Below are 22,691 nucleotides of genomic sequence, written 5' to 3' on the forward strand. Positions count from 1 at the left end.
TTTAGATTATACCTCGGAAAAAGCTGTGATCTAGTGCAAACCGGACAAGAAGCATATCCAGACTCTTCTCTGGTGACACAAAATGACAGGAAAGCAGCCGTGATAATATAGAAGTGGATGTATCCACTTTAGCATCCTTCAGTACTGATTACATCTTTCCAGTAAGCAGCAGGTTATGTCCTTGGATGTTGGAGAATGAAACAAACTGATTCCTGAAAGGTCAGTTTAGTTTATGATTTTCTTTGATTTCAAAGTCTACAAGTTGTGAGATGTATTTTTGTTTGCTTTTAGTCGTCTCACATCTGCAGAGTCAGTTTCTTAACACGACGGTAGATAGCAATCAAATGTTTATATTTCAGCTCTGTAGAAGAAACTTGCAAAAAAAAAATAATAATAAAATGATACAAATAGAAACGGGATTTTAAGCAGGAAAGTTTAAATAGGCTACAGTAGGAAAAGACTCAGGCGCTTGACATCTTATTTGACACATTCTGCTCCTGGCACAGATTCTAAAAGAGGAGATAGTAGTTCCTGCTCTTTTTCTCACACACTTGGCCCAGTTTGTAATATTGGCAAGAGCAGAAGCTGCTTGATCTTCATTTACATGTTGCCCTCCTCTAATATCTTGCAGATATTAATGGAAGTTAAAAGACAAGGTTTTGCTTGTATGGCAATGAAAGATGATTAGTGACATAGTGGACTCTCCCTGCTTCTTTATTTTTTAACATCTGGCTTCAACTTTCCCCTAAATAAACTGCATTTGTGTCATCAATAATTGACAAAAATGGTTTAAAATCAATGAGATGGGTAATCATTTAAGCAGAAAAATGGGGTAACTTTACAACTGAGTTTTCTGTGAAAGATGTTACATTTTGATTAACATGGAAGCATAGTTTTCTTTCTGCTACAATATAGTCATTCTCTTATGTATGAAGAAATGTACATAACACTTTCAAATGTTAGTTTGGGATTTTATCTAAAACGAGTTTAAGACAAACAAGGCTCTTGTCCATCAAAACGCATCAATAGTCATTGACAGTGGTTGAGACACTGCTGTCTCCTCATGTTGTCAACATTGAACTCACCATGGAGTCAACTTCCAACGGCTGACCCAGCGTACAATCTATGCAGGATTATGTAACTTCTGTGTTGGACACAAAATCTATAAAAAAAATTCAGTGATGTCAAGTTATAAACAAATCCATATTCCTAGAAGCCCTGCTAACTTGTTCTATAGTCAGTTTTGAAATCAGTGGTATTTTGTTTTCCCACCAGATATGTTTAGAAAAACATATCCCAACTTCAACCACATCTGATTGTACAGTAGCCTCAAAAGCAGTTGGATTAATTTAATGTAGGGTGAAATAAAAAAAAAAATCTAAATTTTCTTTTTCGCAAATATATTGCTTTAGATGATAAAAGATGGGGTCCTGAAGAACGCAATTGTTATATTGTCAATATAATCGAAATTTCTTCCTATTTGCATGTCGCCATATAACCTCAATTTATTGCTTAGTGCTGCATTTTAATGTAAAGCACATATTTGTTGTTGCCATCCTGCAGGCTGTAATGGTACAGATTATGCTAATGTCTCAGGCCACAATGTTCAGGGCTCCCGTGGTCTCTCGTTTAAACTCTTTTACTCTGCATTTCATTTCTGATCCATTCTTTCCTTTTCACATGCAGGTTCTGGCCTGGTTTGAAGAGGGAGAGGAAACAGTCACAGCCTTTGTGGAGCCTTTTGTTATCTTGCTTATTCTCATAGCAAACGCCATCGTAGGAGTCTGGCAGGTAAACGCACATTACATCCTTATTTCTGATGCGCCCAGTCCTAATTTTGTTTCATACTTATTACAATTGTATATGAATACTCATACTGTTACAAATTGACTTAGTTGGGTTTTTGGTCATCTAAAAGTGGGAAGCTGAAGTAAGCTTTATTGTAAAAATTCACCAAAATATTTTGATACAGATTTGGTATTGGTAATGGTTTTTTATGTGTATTATAACTGAAGAAAAAATAGTTATTATAAAACAGCCAAGTCTTTTAGTAATTACCATACATATTTTTTAGCTAACAAGCTAATTAAAGATTAGCCATTGTGAAACTGCTGCATTAATAAAGATCCCTGTGGAAAAACTCAAGAGCCAGCAGGATAATCCAAATAGTTCAAGTAAAATTGTATTCTGGATCAAAGACGAAGCCTGGTGCGCCAGTGGATTCCTCCAACTTTGCCTTGTGAAGTTAATTTTAGTCTTCGCTTATTAACGAAGAGCACTTTATGTATGTTAATTTATGTTTAAGTGGTAAGCTGTATTTACCCGTTTAAAATAACCTGGGCAACCTGGGACCTTGCCTGATATCAATACTGGAAAGAGGCAGGCGAAAAAAGATTTGGATATTTATACTAGAAAGGTTAAACAAATAGCACTTTGATGTAAATGTGTGATTAACCAAAAATGAAAACAACAAAATGTCACCTTGTCACCACTTGCATTGTTCTATCAAAGATTATTGTTTCAATCTTCCTTCCTTGTTTGCAGATTTTCTGTTTTGAATGTTTGTAAAGTGCTACTCTGAACAATTCTAGTACTTGGCAGAGAAGTGTCATTTCTGACTGATCTTGTACTTGGCTTTAGTCTTGTGTGATGTCTTTCTACCTTTTATTAAATATAAATCATTTGTACCCTTAAGGAGCGAAATGCAGAAAATGCCATTGAAGCTTTGAAGGAATATGAGCCAGAGATGGGGAAGGTGTATCGCCAGGACAGGAAAAGCGTTCAGAGAATCAAAGCCAGGGACATTGTGCCTGGCGACATCGTAGAAGTTGCTGGTAAGATTAAAATTTTACCTGTAAATTAACAAGTTTCTAGTGTTGAGGTTTTTCAAAGTGTGAAACAGTTGCAGATTCAAAAGTGTCAACATTTTAGGCCATGTTGTTTTTATGGTTTTAGGTCTTTCTAAGCAATGGAGTAGGTTTTTTTTTTTTTTTCCAGCTTAATGAAGCATAAAGTAACACAATGTTGCCCCTCCCCCATCTGTTGTTGTGCACTGCTGGTCAGTTGGATGAAATGAAGGTCTTAAACTGCTCTGTAGTTTATTTTGGCGGTGTGGAGGTATTTCCAGACATGAATAATTAGTCATAGTGTGGAAACTAATGGAGTGCCTCCCACCGCTCTTATTAAGGCAATGCTGTTTTAAAACCAGTTGTCAAGCAATGTAGTTTCTCTATTATACAACTGACTGTAGGCAAGTTGTCCTAGCAGATAGCCTGAGTGATTATCCAAATAATATCAGATTGTTAAACTTAATCTGAGAAGAGCTGAAGAGCAAAAAATGTTACCACTGCACAATATCCACTTAATCTGCTACCAAATTTAGCATACTTTTATTCTAAATTTAGGTCTATGTCTCAAAAGCAAAATATTAATAGTAAACTGCGGATTTTTTCTCAATTTATAATATAATTAGTATCTTATTCTGGCCAATGCCGAGAACGTGTAAATGGCTGTAATTTAGCACACTGCTCTTCTTGGTGACCTTACAGTGTTCCAAATTCTTTCCAAAGTTTTTATGCTTATACACATAGTGAGTGAGCTGTGGACTTATCTCACTCGTTCCTCTGATGCTTTTTAGGATAATGATTATTCAGTACATGTAAAGAACTACAAGAGCAAAGGCTCACTCTGTTCCTGACCATTTCTTGGCTAACCTCACCTCGAACTGGGCCGCAAATGTTTATGGCTTTTGCGTCACTACTCCCCTTTCTCTGGTTTTCCAATTTTTCTGTTTGGTTGTTGAGGTCTTCTTTAACCAAGAAGCTTTTAATCTTAGACTGACTTTTTTTTAAAAATCAAACTGCCTTTAATTGTTTTTCTTTCCATGAAAATAGATATTTCCTGACTTTAATTTTTAATTTGTTCTGCTTAAAATAATGTTTTCATTACGGTCTGACTAACTTTGAACTGTTTGGCCTCCTTCCAGTTTCTTAAAGCTGAGTACTCCAAGTGGTTGGTCCTGTTGTTTTTAGGTTTAACAGGTTGTAAGTGCACCGCTGCCTGTAAGCACATCAGTGTGCTCTTCAGTAAACAGTAACTGTAATAACAATTTCCCGGCATTATTATGTAACCCTTCAGCAACTAATAGATGCATATTTTCTTTTCTGAGTCAGTAAACATTCCTCTTCTGCTTAACCTTTTGAAGGCTAATAAAACATTTTTGCATTATGATGCTACTATCTCTCAGTCATGCAAAGACGGAGATCTAATCTGATTATATGTAAACGTTATTAAATGTTTGCTTGGGTCCTGATGTAAACCTCTGCTGCTAAGTGGAGAAGAGAGCTGACTGCAGTGTTTGTCAAATTCTTCTACAGTAATTGGTGAAATTCACACAGACAGAGTATGTCAACTTTGCATGGACAAATAGCTGATTGAAATTCTGCTGGTATCAGTTTAGGCGATCGACGGAATCCACTTTGATTCACTCTGTTGGGAATTAAGTTTAAATTTTCAATTTGTACTCGAGCCAAAAATGGATACCTGAATTTGTATTATCACAAATTCAGGTATCTCTACTGTAGTGACCATGCGAGTTATTTTCCACAGGTATGTGTCTTGGCTTTTTTTCCTCCCACTTTATTTGTGCAATAGGTTTTTTGCCACTAAACAAAAAATCAGCACTGTAGTATCAGCAGTGCCTAATTCCAAGAACAAATCCAGAAAATGTTTCAGAAAGACAAGAAATGATAATAAAGTGCTATTTGTTCTTTTTTGCCTAGACATTTTTTTAATGGTGTCAGATTTTGTGCCTTCACTTTTTGCAACGTTTTGTATCTCAGCCCTTTTCTAGAATGGATCAAGTGTATTTTTTTTCCATCAAAATTCTAAACACAGCAACCCCTAATGAGAAAAATGCTTTCTTTTATTTCAACAAACATATTAGAAAATACAAAACTAAGGCATCATATGTCTTGAGCTTTGTTAATGTCCTGTTGGTAGGAATTACAGCCTCAAGTCGTCTGATTATGATGCTACAAGCTCAGTACACCTGTCTTCGGGACAGGTGTACTGAGCTTAGCAGAACCTCTTAAGTTTCATCAGGTTGGATGGGGAAATATTGGTTTTTGTTCATTTTCAGTTCTTTCCAGACAAGCGAAATGCAGTTTCAAGTCTGGGCTTGAAACTGCCCAGACTTGGGCAGTTTTAAGCCCAAACTTGAAACTGGACCTTCCCAGAGTTGTCCTGAAGCCACTCCTCTGTTCTTCCGAAAGATGAATCGTCTCTCCAGTCAAGAATGCTTTGGAGTATGTTTTCATCCAGGAGGTCTCAGCACATTGCTTGATTCATCTTTCCCTCTATTTTATCTAGAGCCAGAAATGTGCTTTCCTATTTGGTCAAGTCAGTTTAGCAAAGGTGGACTGAATTATGTTGTAAAAATATCTCAAAAATGGTTGGTAGAAGCAGCATATGCCTGAGCGCAACTGTGAGCTTCATAAGAAAACACTGTAAATACTTAAATCCATATTATTTCTTTATTTTTAGTGTTTTTAAATATTTATGGGAAAAATTGTTAGTGTTGCTGTGTGTTGAGGATGCTTAATGAATGCACCGTGTTTAGAAATGACGATAGTTGACATTTATGAATCTATCTGTGCTATGTGGTTATAAATGTAGCACAAAGTTGCAGACCTTCTAGAGCATTTAGATTTTTTTTTTCAATGTTGCATCATTCAGAACAGAAAAATGATGAACTAATGATAAACTGATGTTTTGTTGCATGATGGTGCGTTTTTCCAGATATATATAAAAAAAAAAACCTTCTTTGTTAGTAAATATGTTCTACCCAGAACTCAAGTTGCAATGCTGTAATTGTAATTTGTTAAAAAGGTCATTATTGCCCTTTACTTTGTGCATTGACAAACTGCAAAGTGTGGATGTCAGCAGGAAGATTTGTTTATATCAATCAGTATAATCATACTATGCATTTTAATGGATAGTATGACTATACTATGCATTATAGTTTAATTATACTATAATTATAGTATAATTATGCATTATAGTATAACTATACTAATGCATGTATGCAGTGTAAGTGAACCGTGTATGCATACATGCTGGTGGCCTCAGCATGTATGCATACACACACTCCTGGTGCATGCACACCGGGAGTGTGTGTATGCAAGGTGTGGATGTATCAGTGATGTAACAGATTATCGGAGGCCACCAATGTTGAGGTTTTACTGCCAGAGACTTTCTGTAAAGAGCATGTCCCCAGATGCCTCCTAGCTTATTTTTTTCCCACCAGCGGTTGTTTACTTTGTATCCTTGAGGAAATAGTTGTTTGCACAGCCTGAATCCAAACAACAGAGACAAGAGGACCTGGATTAAAATTGATTTAACCAGATTAGCAAGATCAGTACCAAACTTTACGGCCTTTTGTATGACGTAACCTCTTGTCTAGCTTAATTTTTTAATGCTTTAGATTCACAGTTTCAATGATGATTCTCATTTGTTTTTATCTGATATGGGATCTCTCTGTGATCGTCACTGTTTAATATGCTTGCAGGCACCTCAAATATTTTTTTTTATTTATTTTTTTATCAAAATAGAATCACTGTTGCTGCTCTCTGCCTAATATATTATTGCAGCAGAAATACAATATTAAATCTGTGGATTGGTATTATTTGTTGGCAGAAATAACTTCTGCAGGGAAAAACTACCTTTGCCTTTGTTTCAGTTCTATTTTCTGTCTTATTATAGCCACACTTTTGTGTGCCAGACAGGATGTAATGTGGAGAAACGACATTTGTTGTTGTTTTTAATAGGTTGGGCTCCATTAAGTTTGAGTTTGAAAAGGTCATCAAGGTTTTTTTTGCTGCCTGTTTTCCATGACATTTAAATCCTTGGTTAAGAAAAAGATGATCACAATATGCATTTTCACATGGTGTTTGCAAACTACATCATGAAAGGCTCAGGGAGCAGGATAGGTTTTAGTCTAGGTAATGTATGCACCTCCTTAAGGTGTCTGATTTTCACTGCTGAACTGTATTGAAACCAAAATATAAAAACCAATTTTGTTTTGAGTTAATGTTCAAATTTTAATTCTAAAACTATGCAGATTTTGGAGTTTTCCAAATGTGTGTGTGTATAGAAAGAAAACAGTTTTTATTTCACCCACTTCTCCATCCATCCCTGTTCTAGTAGGCATCTAACTATTCCTTCAACTATTTTTGCCTATACTCAACCATCCTTTCTTTCATTTGCTTATCCATCAATCCCTTTGTGCTGCCCATCCAGCCCTTTCTGATTCTGTCTGTCCATTTTGCCATTTTAAAAGTGGCTTAAAAGGACAGATAACTCCCAAATCAGAGTCTGAGAATTTTTTTTGTGGCTTAAATAAAGTGAAGAACTCTGCATCGGGCCTGGAAGTCATATCAACCATTTGTGCGCCACTCTTTCTTTGACTACCCTGACTGGTACAACGAGGACAGCTCCAGTGTTTACAAGCCAGCGGAAGGTTTCTCTTTAAGTGCAAGTAGCCTGACATTTGTCCCTTACTCAGGGGAGCGGAAAATGCAGATAATATCCTTTGTTCACAAGGGAGAAGGAAAAGTCCATGTTCCAGAGGTCATTCACACTCCCATATATGAAAAAATAAAACAAGAGCTAAAAAGAGCATGCTCTTTAAGACCAAAAGCAAAACATCTCCCATGTGGAGTTGAAAATGAGGTCAGTGCAGAACGTTTCTGTGCAAGATTGCAAAATAATTTCATTAACTTTGTGGAAAATTAGTCATTTTTGATAATTTGCTTTTTCAGAAACAAGTTTTAAACCACTTTTAGAAGCATATTTTTAATTTTGAGCTTTTTATTTTTAAAATTAAATATGTCGCTATATCTTAATTTATGGATGTTATAAGCAAGATTTATTTGCCTTTACTATCTTGTCTGGCGTCTGAACCATCCTGATTGCCGGTGTAAGTGGGTTAGTCCACTTACTGTGACCCTATTCCCAGTATACCCCAGTGGATGGAAAATTAGCAGGGTGTTCTTTTTTTTTTCTCTACTGGTAAGAGGATTTCTAATTAGCCACTTTTTAGTGCGAAGCTTCCCACAGGCTTTGTTTAATTTTTCCAGTCGCCGCAGTGCCTTTGTATCATCATCTCCCTTCCCTCACCGTCCTGTGTTTTATTTTCTTAATTTTTTTTCTTTTTTTATGGGATTTATCAGGGATGGAGAGAGTTTGACAGTACATAGTAAACCATCGATGCCAAAATAAGGTAGCACAGCCTACCCAGTCCATGAACGTCATTGCGGATTCAACACATATTACAGTAGTACCATTTTGAAATAAATAGGTGTGTAATCAAGATCTCATTTGTTTACTTATGCTAGTTTCTCATTAAGTATATTTTTCTTACTTAAATCCATGTCTTCTTGGGGAAAACGAGCTCTAACAATCTTCTGACTGAACACAATCACACGTCACAGTTTCTATTTCAGCTCATCTGATGGAGTGGGATATCCTTGCTTGAAACAGATGTTCTTGGCCTCCCCCTCCCCTCCAGCAGTTCCAGCTGCATGTCTTCAAATGATCAAAAATAGTTTTCCCATTTTTGGGCGTACAGTTTTAAGAAACTCATCTAAACCCCTTCTTTCCCTGCAGCCCATTCTCTCTTCCTCTCCTCTCAGATGGGCACAGCAAAGGTTTACATGTCTGTCACCACTCTGTACTGTCCACAGAGCGTGCTCTAAAGAGCCTCTGAGTCATTGCTTTTATCTTCACCCTTTCAAGCTGTGTGATGTCTAACTGAATGGAAAATATCTCTGGTGGAAGAGTGGTGGTTTCCGTTCTTGGTTTCTGTGAAATCTTCTATAAATATAAGCCATCAATAATCAAAATGGTGGCCTCAGCTGTATATCATTCATGTGTCTCTTATGGATTTGATCTTTTAAGTTTTAATGTTTTTGTTAAGGAAAACGTGTTTAAAATTATAAAAGATGCAAGATTAACTCGGACCACCACAGCATTTATCTGTTTGTAACTCAAACTAAGATAGAAGTGAAGCCAAGGGAAGTTTGAGAACAGTTTAATCTTTCAGGTCTAATAAACGTCTGCAGCTTTATTGCTGCTTATTAGATTTAAGCAGAGCTTGAAATATGTTGTTTACGTTTATTTTATTGAGACTTGCTGGAGCCTTTTGTGAGGGGAAATAGAACATCCTGAAGTGTGTCATAGCCTTTTGCAGGGGATGAGTTAGTCATTAATAATGCTGAAAACAAGACTTTTTCCTGATCTGAGCAACAATAACTTTTGATTATTTCTCTAAAACACCTGTATTAGTAGTAGCTGCTCAATTCCTTGTTTTGTTAGGGGTTCGATTCAAATTTAGGGTATTGCAGTAATTCACATTTTGTTTGAAATGAGATTCTGCCACAGTATTGAAATATACAATTTTGTCATTGAAATGTCTGGAAATGGTTATAAAATACTGTTTATAATTCGGATTTCTCTCTTTTTATTTACTTAATGAATGCAACTCAAATTTCAAGGTGCCAAAAGTGTCATTTCTGTCCACAGTTGGTGACAAAGTGCCTGCAGACATCAGGCTTACTTCTATAAAGTCGACCACCCTGAGGGTAGATCAGTCGATTCTTACAGGTAAAGTCTCTATCCTCACCTTTTCAATTTCCTTTTGGTGCACTGTGATTTGTCAATCTCTTTGTTAAAATGTAACTATATGAAATGTATTTGTCCAGTGTGTTTATTTTGACTTAATTACACATGACAATCAATGAGACTATAGAACAGAAATCGGAATGCATTTTAAAAATCGTCCTGAATTTGTGGGTGGATCATTTTCCTGTGAAGTTGGTGAAGAGGGTTAGGAGAGGATAGTGAAGGATGGCTGATGTTCGGGAGAAGTAGCGAATCAACTCTTTAAATCTCTCGTCTTGCTCCGCTGCCTTAATTGGTAGCAAATTCCATGGGATATTTTAGTGTTTGAGCTATTTTTCTCCTCTCTTTCGTTCCCCATTCATGGCCATGCCGCCTTTCAGACGCTCTCCGTCTCGTTGTGTTTGAGCTTTACAATTCACGCACAGTTGATTATGCCCAAAAGCGCTCGCAAACAGTGTGTAAGCGCACATTAGATAAGGCCTTTGAAAGGCAGCACCAGGGCAGTATCTGATACTTGTCAGGTTCGCTCAGTCAGCTGCTAAGCCTTTTCCACACTTCTGTTTAAAATGTCAGCCAGGCACCACTGTTACCTCTTCATGCTCTGCTGTGTAGAAACTCACTCTGTTTCCTGTTCTCATAACTCTCGTTTCGCCGTCTTGCAGGAGAGTCTGTATCAGTGATCAAGCACACAGATCCCGTTCCAGATCCACGAGCCGTCAACCAGGACAAAAAGAACATGCTGTTTTCTGTGAGTGACTCAAAAGATTTTCTTGTTTTCTATTTCATATATTTCGACTACATTTAGGTGCCATACTCTTCCATGTCTTTTAATCTTTTTTTTTTTTTTTGTCCTGTTGAGCCTTTTTCGCATATTTTTTTTTCTGAAGAGATACAGTGATTTACAACACGATTCACAGGGATTCATCTTTTCCTAAATGTGTCACCTAACCACAAACCTCTACATATTAATGGGATTTTATGTGAAAGGATCTTGATACAAGATTAAACAATTATCTGAAAAGTGTGGTGTGCTTTTGTATACAACCCACCTTGTAGAACCACCTTTGACTACAATTATTACTGCAGGTCTTCCCAGGTATATTTCTACCAGCTTTGAAAACCTAAAGAAAAAAATAAATCTTTGCACATTCTGCTATTTAAAATAGCTTTGACTAGGCCAAGTTGAGAAACTTAAGCCAGCTTATTTGTTTAGCAAAGTCATCATTCACAGCCTCATGTCTTAACCGCTTTAACATGACAAAAAGTGACGATATGTTTGTAGTTCATTGTATATGAATACTTTTTCGTTTTAGCTCAGATTTTTTACGTTTTGACATGTTAGCTACTTCTAGTAAACATTTTACCCATTTTGCAGCTCTTTAAATGTCTTGGTCTACTAATCCGTCTGTTCACCGCTCAACCTCAACAGGGCACCAACATCGCAGCAGGTAAGGCTGTAGGCGTGGTGGTGGCCACAGCCGGCAACACAGAGATCGGCAAAATCCGAGATGAGATGGCGTCCACAGAGCAGGAGCGCACGCCCCTGCAGCAGAAGCTGGATGAGTTTGGGCAGCAACTATCCAAGGTTAACAAATCTCCATTTTCCAGTCAATTCTAATTTGGATCATTTAAATTTGTGCAAAATACACTGTATTTATTCCGTTTGCTCGTAATCATCTTTAAAGCTGAGCTACTGTTTTATCACAGGTCATCTCACTGATCTGCATTGCTGTTTGGATCATCAATATCGGACATTTTAACGACCCGGTCCATGGAGGCTCCTGGATCCGAGGTGCAGTCTATTATTTCAAGATCGCGGTGGCTCTGGCAGTCGCTGCTATTCCTGAGGGTAAGCCGAGTCACATGGATAATACAGCATATCTAGAATTATTTTTGTTCTTTAGACATACAAAATACTGCTGCAATTTTAGTTTTTTTATATAGACTATATATATAACAGGTTAGGATATAAAGCAATAAAGGAAAGCCATATTTTCTTTCCTAGAGTGAGATATTTTTCTCACTTTAAGCTAAATAACACTCTTCCCCTGAACGGACCTGCTGTAACCACTCTAGGTCTGCCTGCTGTCATCACTACCTGTCTGGCTTTGGGAACGCGCCGCATGGCCAAGAAGAACGCTATTGTCCGCAGCTTGCCCTCCGTGGAGACCCTCGGCTGTACATCTGTCATCTGCTCTGACAAAACTGGGACGCTGACCACCAATCAGATGTCTGTCTGCCGGGTAAGAGCGCCAGTTTTTCAGAAGAGAGAAAAGTCCTTGGTGGGTTTCACAGTTTCACTGCTCACCACGGTCAGGAGTCGGCTTGACAGGCACCAGCAAACAAGAAATTGGACAAATGCTGAACAGTGTCAGTCGGTTAGTTAGTTCTAAAGTTTTGATTCTGTTTCAGCACATTAGCAGGCAAATATCACACGAAAATTAATATTTAATTTTTATTTAGATAAAAAGTAAGATGTTATAGTGAAGTTTAAAAGGGGGGGAGTAGGATACATTTACAACCTGTCCATACAAAAACGTGTGTGTAGTAGCCTGAACCACAAGCACACCAACATACCAGTAGCAATGTTCTTATGTTTGTGAAGAAATGGTGCAGCTCTTTTCTCTAGAGTAGCTAAAATTAGTCAAAAAATAATCAGTTTACAGCTTTTGTTTGAGCCTAAAAAGGGCATCATTTAATTTCACCCAGTTCAAGCTGGTCATGTGAAAGTATAGCATTGCAAATGAACACCCTTTTGTACAAGTGGTGATGTGTTGCAGGTGATGTTTGTCTGTAAGCATCCTCCTGGGATTAGCAGCACAGTGTGCATCACACATTAAAGTATTTGAGCGAAAACAGAAAATGAGATGTTTTCCTTTCCTCCATCCTGTGTTATTAGCATAAATATCTTCATATTATATCTGCTTGTTTCATCTTGTTGGTTGTTGCTTAGCTAAGTGCACAGTTCTCCATTTCAATCCTTCTATATTTCTGGATACGTTTTTTGCCGCCGCCCCTCCGCTCCAGCAGAATCCTGATCAGCATGCAGTAGTTAGTCAGCAGCATAAACCAGTTGAGTTGCATAACTGACCTCGTCTCTTTCTGCCTTGCCTCCATATCTGCATCTCTCTCAAGTCAATAGTGCTCACATAAAGCCTTCACATCATTTTAAATGAATATTTTGGCTTTCATCTCTGTTCTCTTTCAACTGCAGTTATTAGAACCACTAATTTGACTGGTGGGTAAGATGCTGTAGCTTGAAGTACTTCAGGCTCAAACAGTTGCAGAATAATCCCCTAAAATAGTAAAATAATGGTTTTATATATATATATATATATATATATATATATATATGAATGAAGAGAAATAAAAAATATTTGCATTGTCAGTTTGTGGATTTAAAAAGATCTTTAAAGGGTTCTTTTTAATTGTTTCCTCCTAAGGGGATTATAATTTTCTACTGTTTATTCTTGGACCTGAATGCCACTAAGAAGATTGTACCCAGGTGCCTGTAAGATGACATTTATAAACCTGACCCACCACTGTGTTCTTTATATGCTTTGGATCAGGATTTTACTGTTTTTGTTAACACTGTTCAGTGTTGTAACAGGCTGCCCCCTGCTGGACTAAGATTAGAATTGTTTTTAAACAGTTTTGACATACGCCTAGAAGTTGGATGGTGGAATAAGTAAAATATCAAGCATTTTTGTCTCAAGCAGTTTTCAACAAAAAAAATTTGGTTTGTTTCTTGTGTTTGTAGATGTTTATTATTGATAAAACCGAGGGGGATCACTGTCCGTTAAAGGAATTCACTGTTACGGGCTCCACATACGCTCCAGATGGAGAAGTGTGAGTATTCAGTGCCTTTTAAAATGTCTGAGCTCAAATAGATGTACCTTCGGCTAACATGTCTAGTACTTTCCCTTACTTTTTGTGCTTGTCTCATTTCTTTAGCTTTCATAATGGCAAACCAGTAAAATGCTCCCAGTATGATGCCTTGGTTGAGCTGGCCACTATCTGTGCTCTCTGTAATGACTCATCACTGGATTTTAATGAGGTTGGTGATTGTTTTAGATGTTTTTCTGTTTTTTTGTTTTTTGTTTTTTTTATTAAATGGTTTATCGCTCATCAATGTTTGTTCTGTCCAGACCAAAGGTGTTTATGAGAAGGTGGGAGAGGCCACGGAAACAGCGCTGACGTGTCTGGTGGAGAAAATGAACGTGTTTGATACAGACATTAAAAACCTGTCCAAGGTTGAGCGAGCCAATGCCTGCAACTCTGTACGTAACCTTTAACCCCGTATCTATTGTTTTCTTATGTAATGGTTTAAAATTAACCCCCATAATTCTCATATTTGTCTTTTGTTTTCTCACAGGTGATCAAGCAGCTCATGAAGAAGGAGTTCACTTTGGAATTTTCCAGAGACAGGAAGTCTATGTCCGTATACTGCACTCCAAATAAAGCACGGTCCTCTGTTGGCAAGATGTTTGTAAAGGTAAAAACTTCTCCTATTGAAGCTGTAATTCTGGAACGAAGGTGGTGATGAGTATTTTCAAAGGCTGAATTTGTGTGAGACAATGAAATGCAGTTTAGAAAAATGTGTATTTTCAAAACGCATTCCCTTGCTTTTAGTCTTAATGCGTCATTTCAAGCTTCTGTTCATTCATCACTCCATCCATTCATTTGTCCAAGATCTGTCCATCATCAGTCCATCTGTTTTGCTGTTCATTCATCCATTCTTTAGTTCTGTCAACCCATTTGTCCTGGATCTATCATCTATCTGTCTGTCCACCCACTTATTCATTCATCCATTCATTTTTCCATCCATTCATAGGCTTTGTTTTGATCTTTCATCCATTCATTTGCCCCCTTTTTTCTGTTGAGCATTTAGCCATGTATCCATTCATCCACCATCTGTTTTCTGGCCTTCATTCGTTTTCCCCAGTTTGTAGTTCGGATGAGCTTTTGCATTTAAGTTTTACATTGCATTTTTAAAAGACGATTAAAAAGGACTGAATGCTGGAAATGCCTACAATTATTAAATATAACACGTGTTGGAATCTGGAGACAGACATCTTTTACTCGTAACAAACTGGGATTTCTTGTCCATTTCGCTGTCTTTACCATCTTTGCTCATAGGGTGCCCCAGAGGGAGTTATTGACAGGTGCACACACATCCGTGTCGGCAGCAGCAAGGTGCCGATGACCCCTGGCATCAAGGAGAGGATCATGTCTGTGATCAGAGAGTATGGGACTGGCAGAGACACTCTGCGCTGTCTGGCTCTGGCGACGCGTGATAACCCTGTAAACAAAGAGAACTTTGTGTTGGAAGACTCTTCTCGCTTTGTGGAATACGAGGTAAGAGGGGAAGATAATCTGTACTTTGTTTTATTTATTTTATATATTTATTTTTTGTAAAGTTTTATCTGTGTTCGTTTTTCAGACTGATCTGACGTTTGTGGGCTGCGTCGGCATGCTGGATCCACCCAGAGCGGAGGTGGCTGCTTCCATCAGGCTTTGCCGTCTCGCAGGCATCAGAGTAATCATGATCACCGGAGACAACAAGGGTAAAATCTACAAATCGCAAAACTGCAACGTCTGAAATGCTTGACTTGTGGAAAGCCTCGCTGATTAAACGTTGCGTGTCTGAATGTTTCAGGTACGGCAGTAGCCATCTGCAGACGTATCGGCATCTTTGGGGAGGAGGACGATGTTTCCAGCATGGCTTTCACTGGCAGAGAGTTTGATGACCTCTCACCTGCCGCACAGAGAGATGCTGTGGTCAAGGCTCGCTGCTTCGCTCGCGTTGAGCCAGCACACAAATCCAAGATCGTCGAGTATCTGCAGTCCTATGATGAGATCACAGCTATGGTAAGAAGGAGCTGTTCCTCCAGTTTTCTGTTAATAGCCCTTCTAGAAGATGTTTGTTGACGTCGTGACTGGTTTTGTGTTGGGTTCAGACCGGTGATGGAGTGAACGACGCCCCTGCTCTGAAGAAGGCTGAGATTGGCATTGCCATGGGCTCCGGAACAGCTGTGGCCAAAACGGCGTCGGAGATGGTGCTGGCTGATGATAACTTTTCCACCATCGTAGCTGCAGTCGAGGAAGGCAGAGCCATTTATAACAACATGAAGCAGTTCATCAGATACCTCATCTCCTCCAATGTTGGTGAAGTTGTCTGGTAAGGATTTTGTGTTAATATGCTCCCAATTCTCCATTTAAAACTTTTTTTTTTTCCTCTCTCGTATAACTATGATTCTTGATGTGGTTGTAGCATCTTCCTGACTGCAGCTCTGGGTTTCCCCGAGGCGCTCATCCCCGTTCAGCTCCTCTGGGTCAACCTGGTGACTGATGGGTTGCCGGCCACCGCCTTAGGATTCAACCCCCCCGACTTGGACATCATGAGCAAACCTCCACGAAATGCTCGGGAGCCCCTCATCTCCGGATGGCTTTTCTTTAGATACCTTGCCATTGGATGTAAGTTAGGACTGTATGGAAAGTCAATCCTTAGCAAATCCATTCTCCATATTTTAATGGCACACCTGCCTGTTGTTGCTGTTTACCTTAAATTTTCTTCAGCAGCTCTTTTGTGTCGTCTTAAAAGGTTACGTTGGAGCTGCTACTGTTGGCGCCGCTGCTTGGTGGTTTGTTGCTGCTGAGGATGGACCAAGGATTACCTTTTACCAGCTGGTAGGTGTTAACCCTTTGCTTCTCAGTTCACCTCATTTATCTGCTCTAAAGTCTAATCTTTCATCATCGATCACCTCCTACAGAGCCATTTCCTGCAATGTGGCCCAGAGAACCCCGACTACCAGGGTCTGGACTGTAAGGTTTTTGAGTCCCCTTACCCCATGACCATGGCCCTGTCGGTGCTGGTTACTATAGAGATGTGCAATGCCCTCAACAGGTTGGTCTGAGGAATCCATACAGACATAATTACATTTGTGTAAAGATTTGTGTGCATTTAACCTTATTTAAAGTAGATCAATCCAAAAGTATCCACACGCTTGAAACATTTCCACATGTTTACATTAAAACTACTGATATAAGTTTATTTTAATGCCATTTTATGAGGTTAACCAACCACAGCGAGCACACCATTGTGAAGGGGAAGAAAAGGGGAAATGGTTTTGCAACTTTTTATTAAATCTGAGATGTAGAGACTTTGGAGAATTCCTTGCATAGCAGCTCAAGTTTGATAGTGTTTCTGAACATACATTTTCAAGTCTTGCCACAGATTTGCAATAAGGCTTGTTCTACTCCATCTCTGGCTTTGTGTTTTCCAGCTTTAAACAAGTTTTCTGTAAAAAGAAAAAAAAATCTCTGCATTTAGCTCACATCTTCACAATTCATTCACACGTATTGTAAATTTTTAGACAGTGTTATGTTTTGCATTTTTGGCTAAAAGGTGCATTGTGGCCTTATCTGACCCATAAATATTCTCTAACAAACCTCAGGGGCCCTCAGAGAACAGCTGTATTTAGACTAAAAATAGATTACTAATTTAGTGTCATCTGAAGCCAGTTTGTTGCACTAGACTTTTTTTTAGGGGTCATTGAAGCAAAGGGGGAGAATAAAGTTCCTCACCATAGTTTTTAGAGATTTATTTCTAAGTCTGTTGCATAAAGTCTCATAAGGTACATTGAAGTTCGGTGTTGAAGGGTACAAATGCTATTGCGAGGCGAGTTTTTATGCACAAACACAGAAAACGAAGCTTGTCCAGCCAGTTAAAGTGTTTAGTAAAGATCTCGTTTTGTTATTGTGTCTCAGTGTGTCAGAGAACCAGTCGCTGCTGCGGATGCCTCCCTGGGAGAACGTTTGGCTGCTGGGTGCCATCTGCCTCTCCATGTCCCTTCACTTCCTCATCCTCTATGTGGAGCCGCTTCCAGTACGAAATTTACACAGTTGTATCATTTGCAGTTTTAAAGCCCTGGCAGTGTATTTATTGTTGAATTCTTCGTTTCTCTTCTGCAGATCATCTTCCAGATCACCCCTCTTAACCTCACCCAGTGGCTAATGGTGCTGAAGATCTCGCTGCCCGTCATCTTGCTTGATGAGCTGCTGAAGTTCGTTGCCAGGAACTACCTGGAGCGCAACAGAGAGCTGGAGAAGTTCCCCAGCTCCAAAGGCTGCTGCCTGTTTGCATGTATGGAGGGCATCTCCTGGCCCTTCGTGGCCATTTCCCTCCCTCTGGTCCTCTGGATCTACAGCTCTGACACTAACCTGGCTGACATGTTCATGTCCTGACTGACTTGAGCACAACCTCAACTTTTTTTCCCATTCCCTCCCCTCTCCCTCAGCCCCCAACTCCACCCCTCACCCACTGCCATCACCTCCTCCTTTCCTTCTCTCCCTGCCTTCCTAATTGTTCATAGCTAGCTAGCTAGCGTGTGTATGCGTGTGCGTTTGTAGAGTTAGAGTTGTGTGTGCGCGTGTGAGCACGAGAAGGACCAACTGTAACTCATGAAACGCAACAAATAATATAAGAAAAAAAAAGTTAAAATTTAAGTCGCCTATTCGAGGTGGGTCAAGACTTATGAATGACTGAGGCTTTGAAGTGACTCCCATAGGGTTGGACTTTGTTGCTGGTTTAAGAGCAAATATAGTGTTGCCAGTTTTTTTTTTTTTCTTTTTTTTTCCATTGTCAATTTTGCCTTTAAGGTATGTTTTAAATGTTAGGATTATCTGCATTCTGCCCTGCGTCACTACTGTTAGAGAATTTTTCTTTAGGCTCCCCTTCTCCTGAACACGTTAAAAAGTAAAGATATTAAATAAGTTGATCTGTACAGAGATTGAACACTATTTTATGCAATTTTTTTTTTAATGGCTTTGTAAATTGTTTAACCAGCGTGGCTTAGAAAAACCGCCTTGATTTACTTTCTGTTAACCATTGTGTCTTCAGTACAAATTCAAAACTCTCTGAGAGGACAAGCTCCATTCGGCAGACAAGAAACAAGGGAAAGGTTTGGGATGCTCGGCTTAAACAAAAAGGAAAAATAAAATCTGAGAAACAAAAAAAACAAAAACAAAACAAAAAAAAAGCTGCATGCCCTGTGACCAAGCATGAACTGTATGTGGTTTCTCATTTCTAATTTAAATGTGTACGCCCACCCCACCTTGTTAAAACGTAAATAGCTTTGTGGATTTTATTTTAAATTTTTTCTTTTTTACGATATTGATTAAAAATGAAGTCGGTTTTTCTGCACTGGGCAGAGCACAGCTACCTCAGTATGATGAAAAATGCTTTTTTTTTTAAAAAAAAAAAAATTGTTTTGCTCATCTCAAGATGCTTTCCCTCGACACGTCTTGCTAAAAGATAACATCTGAGGTGTGCCCCCTACTTGCTTGTGCAGAAAACGAAGAACATCTTCCTTCCCCTTTAACTTTTTTTTTTTTTTAAGGATGTGTCTTATTTGTATTGATTGTGACATTCTTTAACTTAATTTGTTGTGGAGACAAAGCTGGGTGGGGATGCTTTATGTTGTCTTACCATTTCCATAGTGTTTGATTCAAAGGACATCAAAAAAAAATATCCTACAATACTAATACAAGTTCTCCAAATGAAACCTTGATTGCAGATCAAAACCCTAAATGTTTTTTTTTTCTATAAAAAAAGAAAAAAATACACTCACAATGAACCCTTTGAATCAAGTGTTTTCTGTCTTTATTTATGTTTGAGGCTCATGGTTATTACATTTCATATCCAGTGTTTTTGTATGTGCATATATTACTATAACAATAATTTAGGAAAAACGAATGCTTTGGTTTTTCTGAGTACAGATGTTGGATCAGATCCTTCAGTAATTTGCATTTGTGGATGTTTTCCATGTGTGAAAAACTCAACTAAAGCATGTTTTTAGGTAGAAGCCTGGTTGTTCTCACTGCCTGTGTTTGTCTTAACAAATGTGTGCTTTTATTTTCTTCAATGCCTTCCATTGGCTCCCCTGTCATTAGAGTGAGTATCCATTTCTTACATCAACTACATACTGAGCCTTCAAAAGTACTCAAACCCCTGGAACTCTTCCATATTTAGCATGTTACAACTACAAACTCTACTGTATTTTATTTGAAAGACCAACACAAAGTGCATACATGTAAAGTGGGAGAAACTGGGTGACATTATTGGGTGACATTTGGACGCGATTTCCTGCATTAAAAAATTTCCTGCACTGGCAAGGATAAATGCATGTCACATATTTAACACTGTAGTTTCCCTTCCACTTTGTTTCTTCGAATAGCTATGTCACATTTAATCGCAATAAAAATACATTGAAGTTTGATTGTAACATGATAAAATGTCAAAAGTTCAAGGTGTGCAAGAACTTCCAAGGCCCTGTACATCACCACACACTGTCCTATTGAAGTATTTCAGGATTTTTCTCATTTAGATGTAATTTAAGCTAGGATATCTTCATATGTAAACATGCATATGCAAGGAAGTAATCATGCCATCATTTCACCACATCTCACTTTTGTGAACTTCACTGTGTGCTGTACTTTTCACCTCTGGACACTTGCTTATTATTTACGTTGTAAAATGTTAGATTTTCATTTGGGCTTCACATACTAACTGTTTCTCTCTTTTGTTTTTGTTTTTCTAGGTCAGTTTTCATGAAAGCTTTTGGCAATCAGAGCAGAATAAGAAGCTGGGAATTGTCTTTCCACAAAGTGTGGCTCACGCATAATTTCCCTCACTGCAGACACCGTGATGACCAGCAGCACACACACACAAACACACACACAGGTGAAAAGAACACTGTTTTCAGAATGCATAGTTATCCTGCTAATTGTCCCTTTCGCCGCCAACTTATAACAATAAAATTCCCGCAGTGAGTCACACATCCCTCTGTGTGCAAATGCTAAATTAGGACGATAATCCAGCTATATGTGCAGGGACGTCCTGAAACGCTCCCCTCCTTCTGAATCCTCCTTGCATGAAGACGTTCTTCCATTGGTAGCTCGTCGGTCGCATTGATCACTTTGCAAAAAAAGTGGGTTGAATGGTCTTAGCTGTACATCAGTGTACAAAAACATTCATGCATGCGTTTCAGCTGTATGTAGGCTTTACAAATTTGTATTTATAGATTCTAATGTATAATACTCTAATGACTTAAAGAGCGTTTTAAGAAAGATAAAGTTGTAAAATCACTTTATTGTAATGGTTTGGGTCATTTGCACAATGTTGGACATGAATGCCTGATTCATGCTGAACTTGACTGTGCTTAACCTTAGCGTTTTGTTTGTTTTGTTTTTTTTAATAATATTTCTTTTTTTTTTTATCTCATCACTTAATGTGAGAATACCACTCACTCTGCCAGTTAATTTCATGAATTAGCCAATAGCATCTAGGTTAGCAGACTGTCGCTCATTTCTCAGTGAACCTGCAATACAGCTCGTTTGATTTTTCTTATTGCCTTGACATTCCTTTAATTATCTATCTTTATCAACTGCTGTAAAACTGTGATTTAATGTGAGGAACCCTGTATGGTCTCCTCCTGACACCTGGTTGAAGAACAATATTAACCATATGAAAACGTCAATCATTACTGAAGGCTGATAATGATTGTACAGTACATACATTACTGAGGTTGTGATTTCAGGTAAATAAAATAATCTAGTATTTGATTTGTTGTCTTTTTATTTTTATGCCACCAATGCCATATTTTTAAGTTAAAAATGGATACATTTATTGTGGCACTTGTAACAGATGTGATAACTTCAATAAATTATTTTATTGACTTGTCAGAACTCACACTGAAACATACCGGAAGTACTGAACCTTTGATTTGTATACATTCATGATTTATAAAATGAGGTCACTGATGCTATTTCCAATCCTGCCATCAAAAACACTTAAATTGTATCAGCTTTGGTTGTGACTTACCAGCTCTGGTAGGTTTGATGTGAAATAAACGGTGAATATTTGAAGAGGGTAAATGAGAGGTCATCATTGGATAAGGACCTAAAACCAAATAAAAGAATGATCAGACAAAATAAAATTTCATGACAATCTCGTATCCAAAACTCGGAAAACATCTAAGTAAGTGAGCCTTAAAAAAAAGAGAGAACTTGAGATTTGAAAATGTGGAATGGTTGAAAAGCTCTCTGTGTGCTCCTACCCTGAGAAATGTCATTGGTGGACAATACAACAATGGGAATAACTTCAGCAGTCCTGGTAAGTTAAGGGGACACTGAAATGTGGAAAATTCTCCCCTTCTGACAAAACCATTCTACTCAGGAATGTATAACAAAATAATCATTAGTAGGACCTACGTCCTAATAATATGACAAAGTAATTTTGACTTTCTACAAAGTCATAAATTTGGAGGAAGGAATTCTGAAATGGCTTTTAACAAAACTGTTCAACCAATATTTACATGTAAATATCTCAAATTAGAACTGGGTGGCTAGTGAGTTCAAGTCTAAAATCATTTTTAATATTCAAAATAGGAATTTTAGAAATAATCCTGACACATTCAGTCATTTTATCTCAAAATTGAAATGTTTGCTTGGAGCCATTTTTCTTTTTTAAATCGAACAAAAATTTTGAATTATGAATTCTATTCTCATAATTAGGACTTTGAAAATCCGGACGAGGCATTTCAAATTTCCACACTGAAGACATTCACATGGAACAGAAAGAGTGTTGGGACAAATATTTCCCCACCAGGGGGCGCTGATAAGACAGGGTTCCAGCATCACCACTGGGATTAGTCGCACTCACTCAGCAGGCACAACTACAGTCTTTAAACTGTACCCAGAGGTAGTAAAATATATTAATGCAAATTAATATGTCAAAATTAACTTGGGAGGGCTGAGATTAAAAGCAGCCACGGGTTCAACCCCTTACTTCCCCTTTGATTTACGAATTGATATTGATATTAGAAAGTCTGCGAAAAATTCAGCACAATAACAAGCCTTATCTTTTCAAAGAAGTATCTCCAAAAAATAATGGAAGACATTTGAAGCAGTCAATTGAAGAGAGAGCCAGCTTTCCTGCTCTGTCCCTT

General features: G+C 38.1%; 1 protein-coding gene across 2 annotated transcripts in view; it reads left to right on the forward strand.

The window, feature by feature from the left end:
* The window catches only part of LOC106940416 (sarcoplasmic/endoplasmic reticulum calcium ATPase 2), a 27,372-nt gene extending 6,066 nt beyond the window's left edge, over positions 1-21,306 (forward strand). The window contains exons 4-24 of one of the 2 annotated variants that reach the window (XM_015023159.1): positions 1,687-1,791; positions 2,696-2,834; positions 9,583-9,663; positions 10,344-10,429; positions 11,111-11,266; positions 11,389-11,530; positions 11,758-11,924; positions 13,442-13,530; positions 13,636-13,738; positions 13,830-13,961; positions 14,057-14,176; positions 14,821-15,039; positions 15,125-15,248; positions 15,341-15,552; positions 15,642-15,862; positions 15,956-16,158; positions 16,286-16,371; positions 16,455-16,588; positions 17,452-17,569; positions 17,656-17,827; positions 20,283-21,306. In XM_015023159.1, the coding sequence (XP_014878645.1) occupies positions 1,687-1,791; positions 2,696-2,834; positions 9,583-9,663; positions 10,344-10,429; positions 11,111-11,266; positions 11,389-11,530; positions 11,758-11,924; positions 13,442-13,530; positions 13,636-13,738; positions 13,830-13,961; positions 14,057-14,176; positions 14,821-15,039; positions 15,125-15,248; positions 15,341-15,552; positions 15,642-15,862; positions 15,956-16,158; positions 16,286-16,371; positions 16,455-16,588; positions 17,452-17,569; positions 17,656-17,827; positions 20,283-20,296 (2,823 nt within the window). In that variant the 3' untranslated portion in view covers positions 20,297-21,306. Of the gene's footprint in view, positions 1-1,686; positions 1,792-2,695; positions 2,835-9,582; positions 9,664-10,343; positions 10,430-11,110; positions 11,267-11,388; positions 11,531-11,757; positions 11,925-13,441; positions 13,531-13,635; positions 13,739-13,829; positions 13,962-14,056; positions 14,177-14,820; positions 15,040-15,124; positions 15,249-15,340; positions 15,553-15,641; positions 15,863-15,955; positions 16,159-16,285; positions 16,372-16,454; positions 16,589-17,451; positions 17,570-17,655; positions 18,232-20,282 lie in introns of those variants that run through there. The other variant, XM_015023158.1, reaches the window with a different exon arrangement.
* Positions 21,307-22,691: the final 1,385 nt, after the last annotated feature.

Source organism: Poecilia latipinna, unplaced genomic scaffold (genome assembly GCF_001443285.1).
Source record: "Poecilia latipinna isolate Pla-1442-1.1 unplaced genomic scaffold, P_latipinna-1.0 Scaffold3217, whole genome shotgun sequence".
NCBI classification, from domain to species: domain Eukaryota; kingdom Metazoa; phylum Chordata; class Actinopteri; order Cyprinodontiformes; family Poeciliidae; genus Poecilia; species Poecilia latipinna.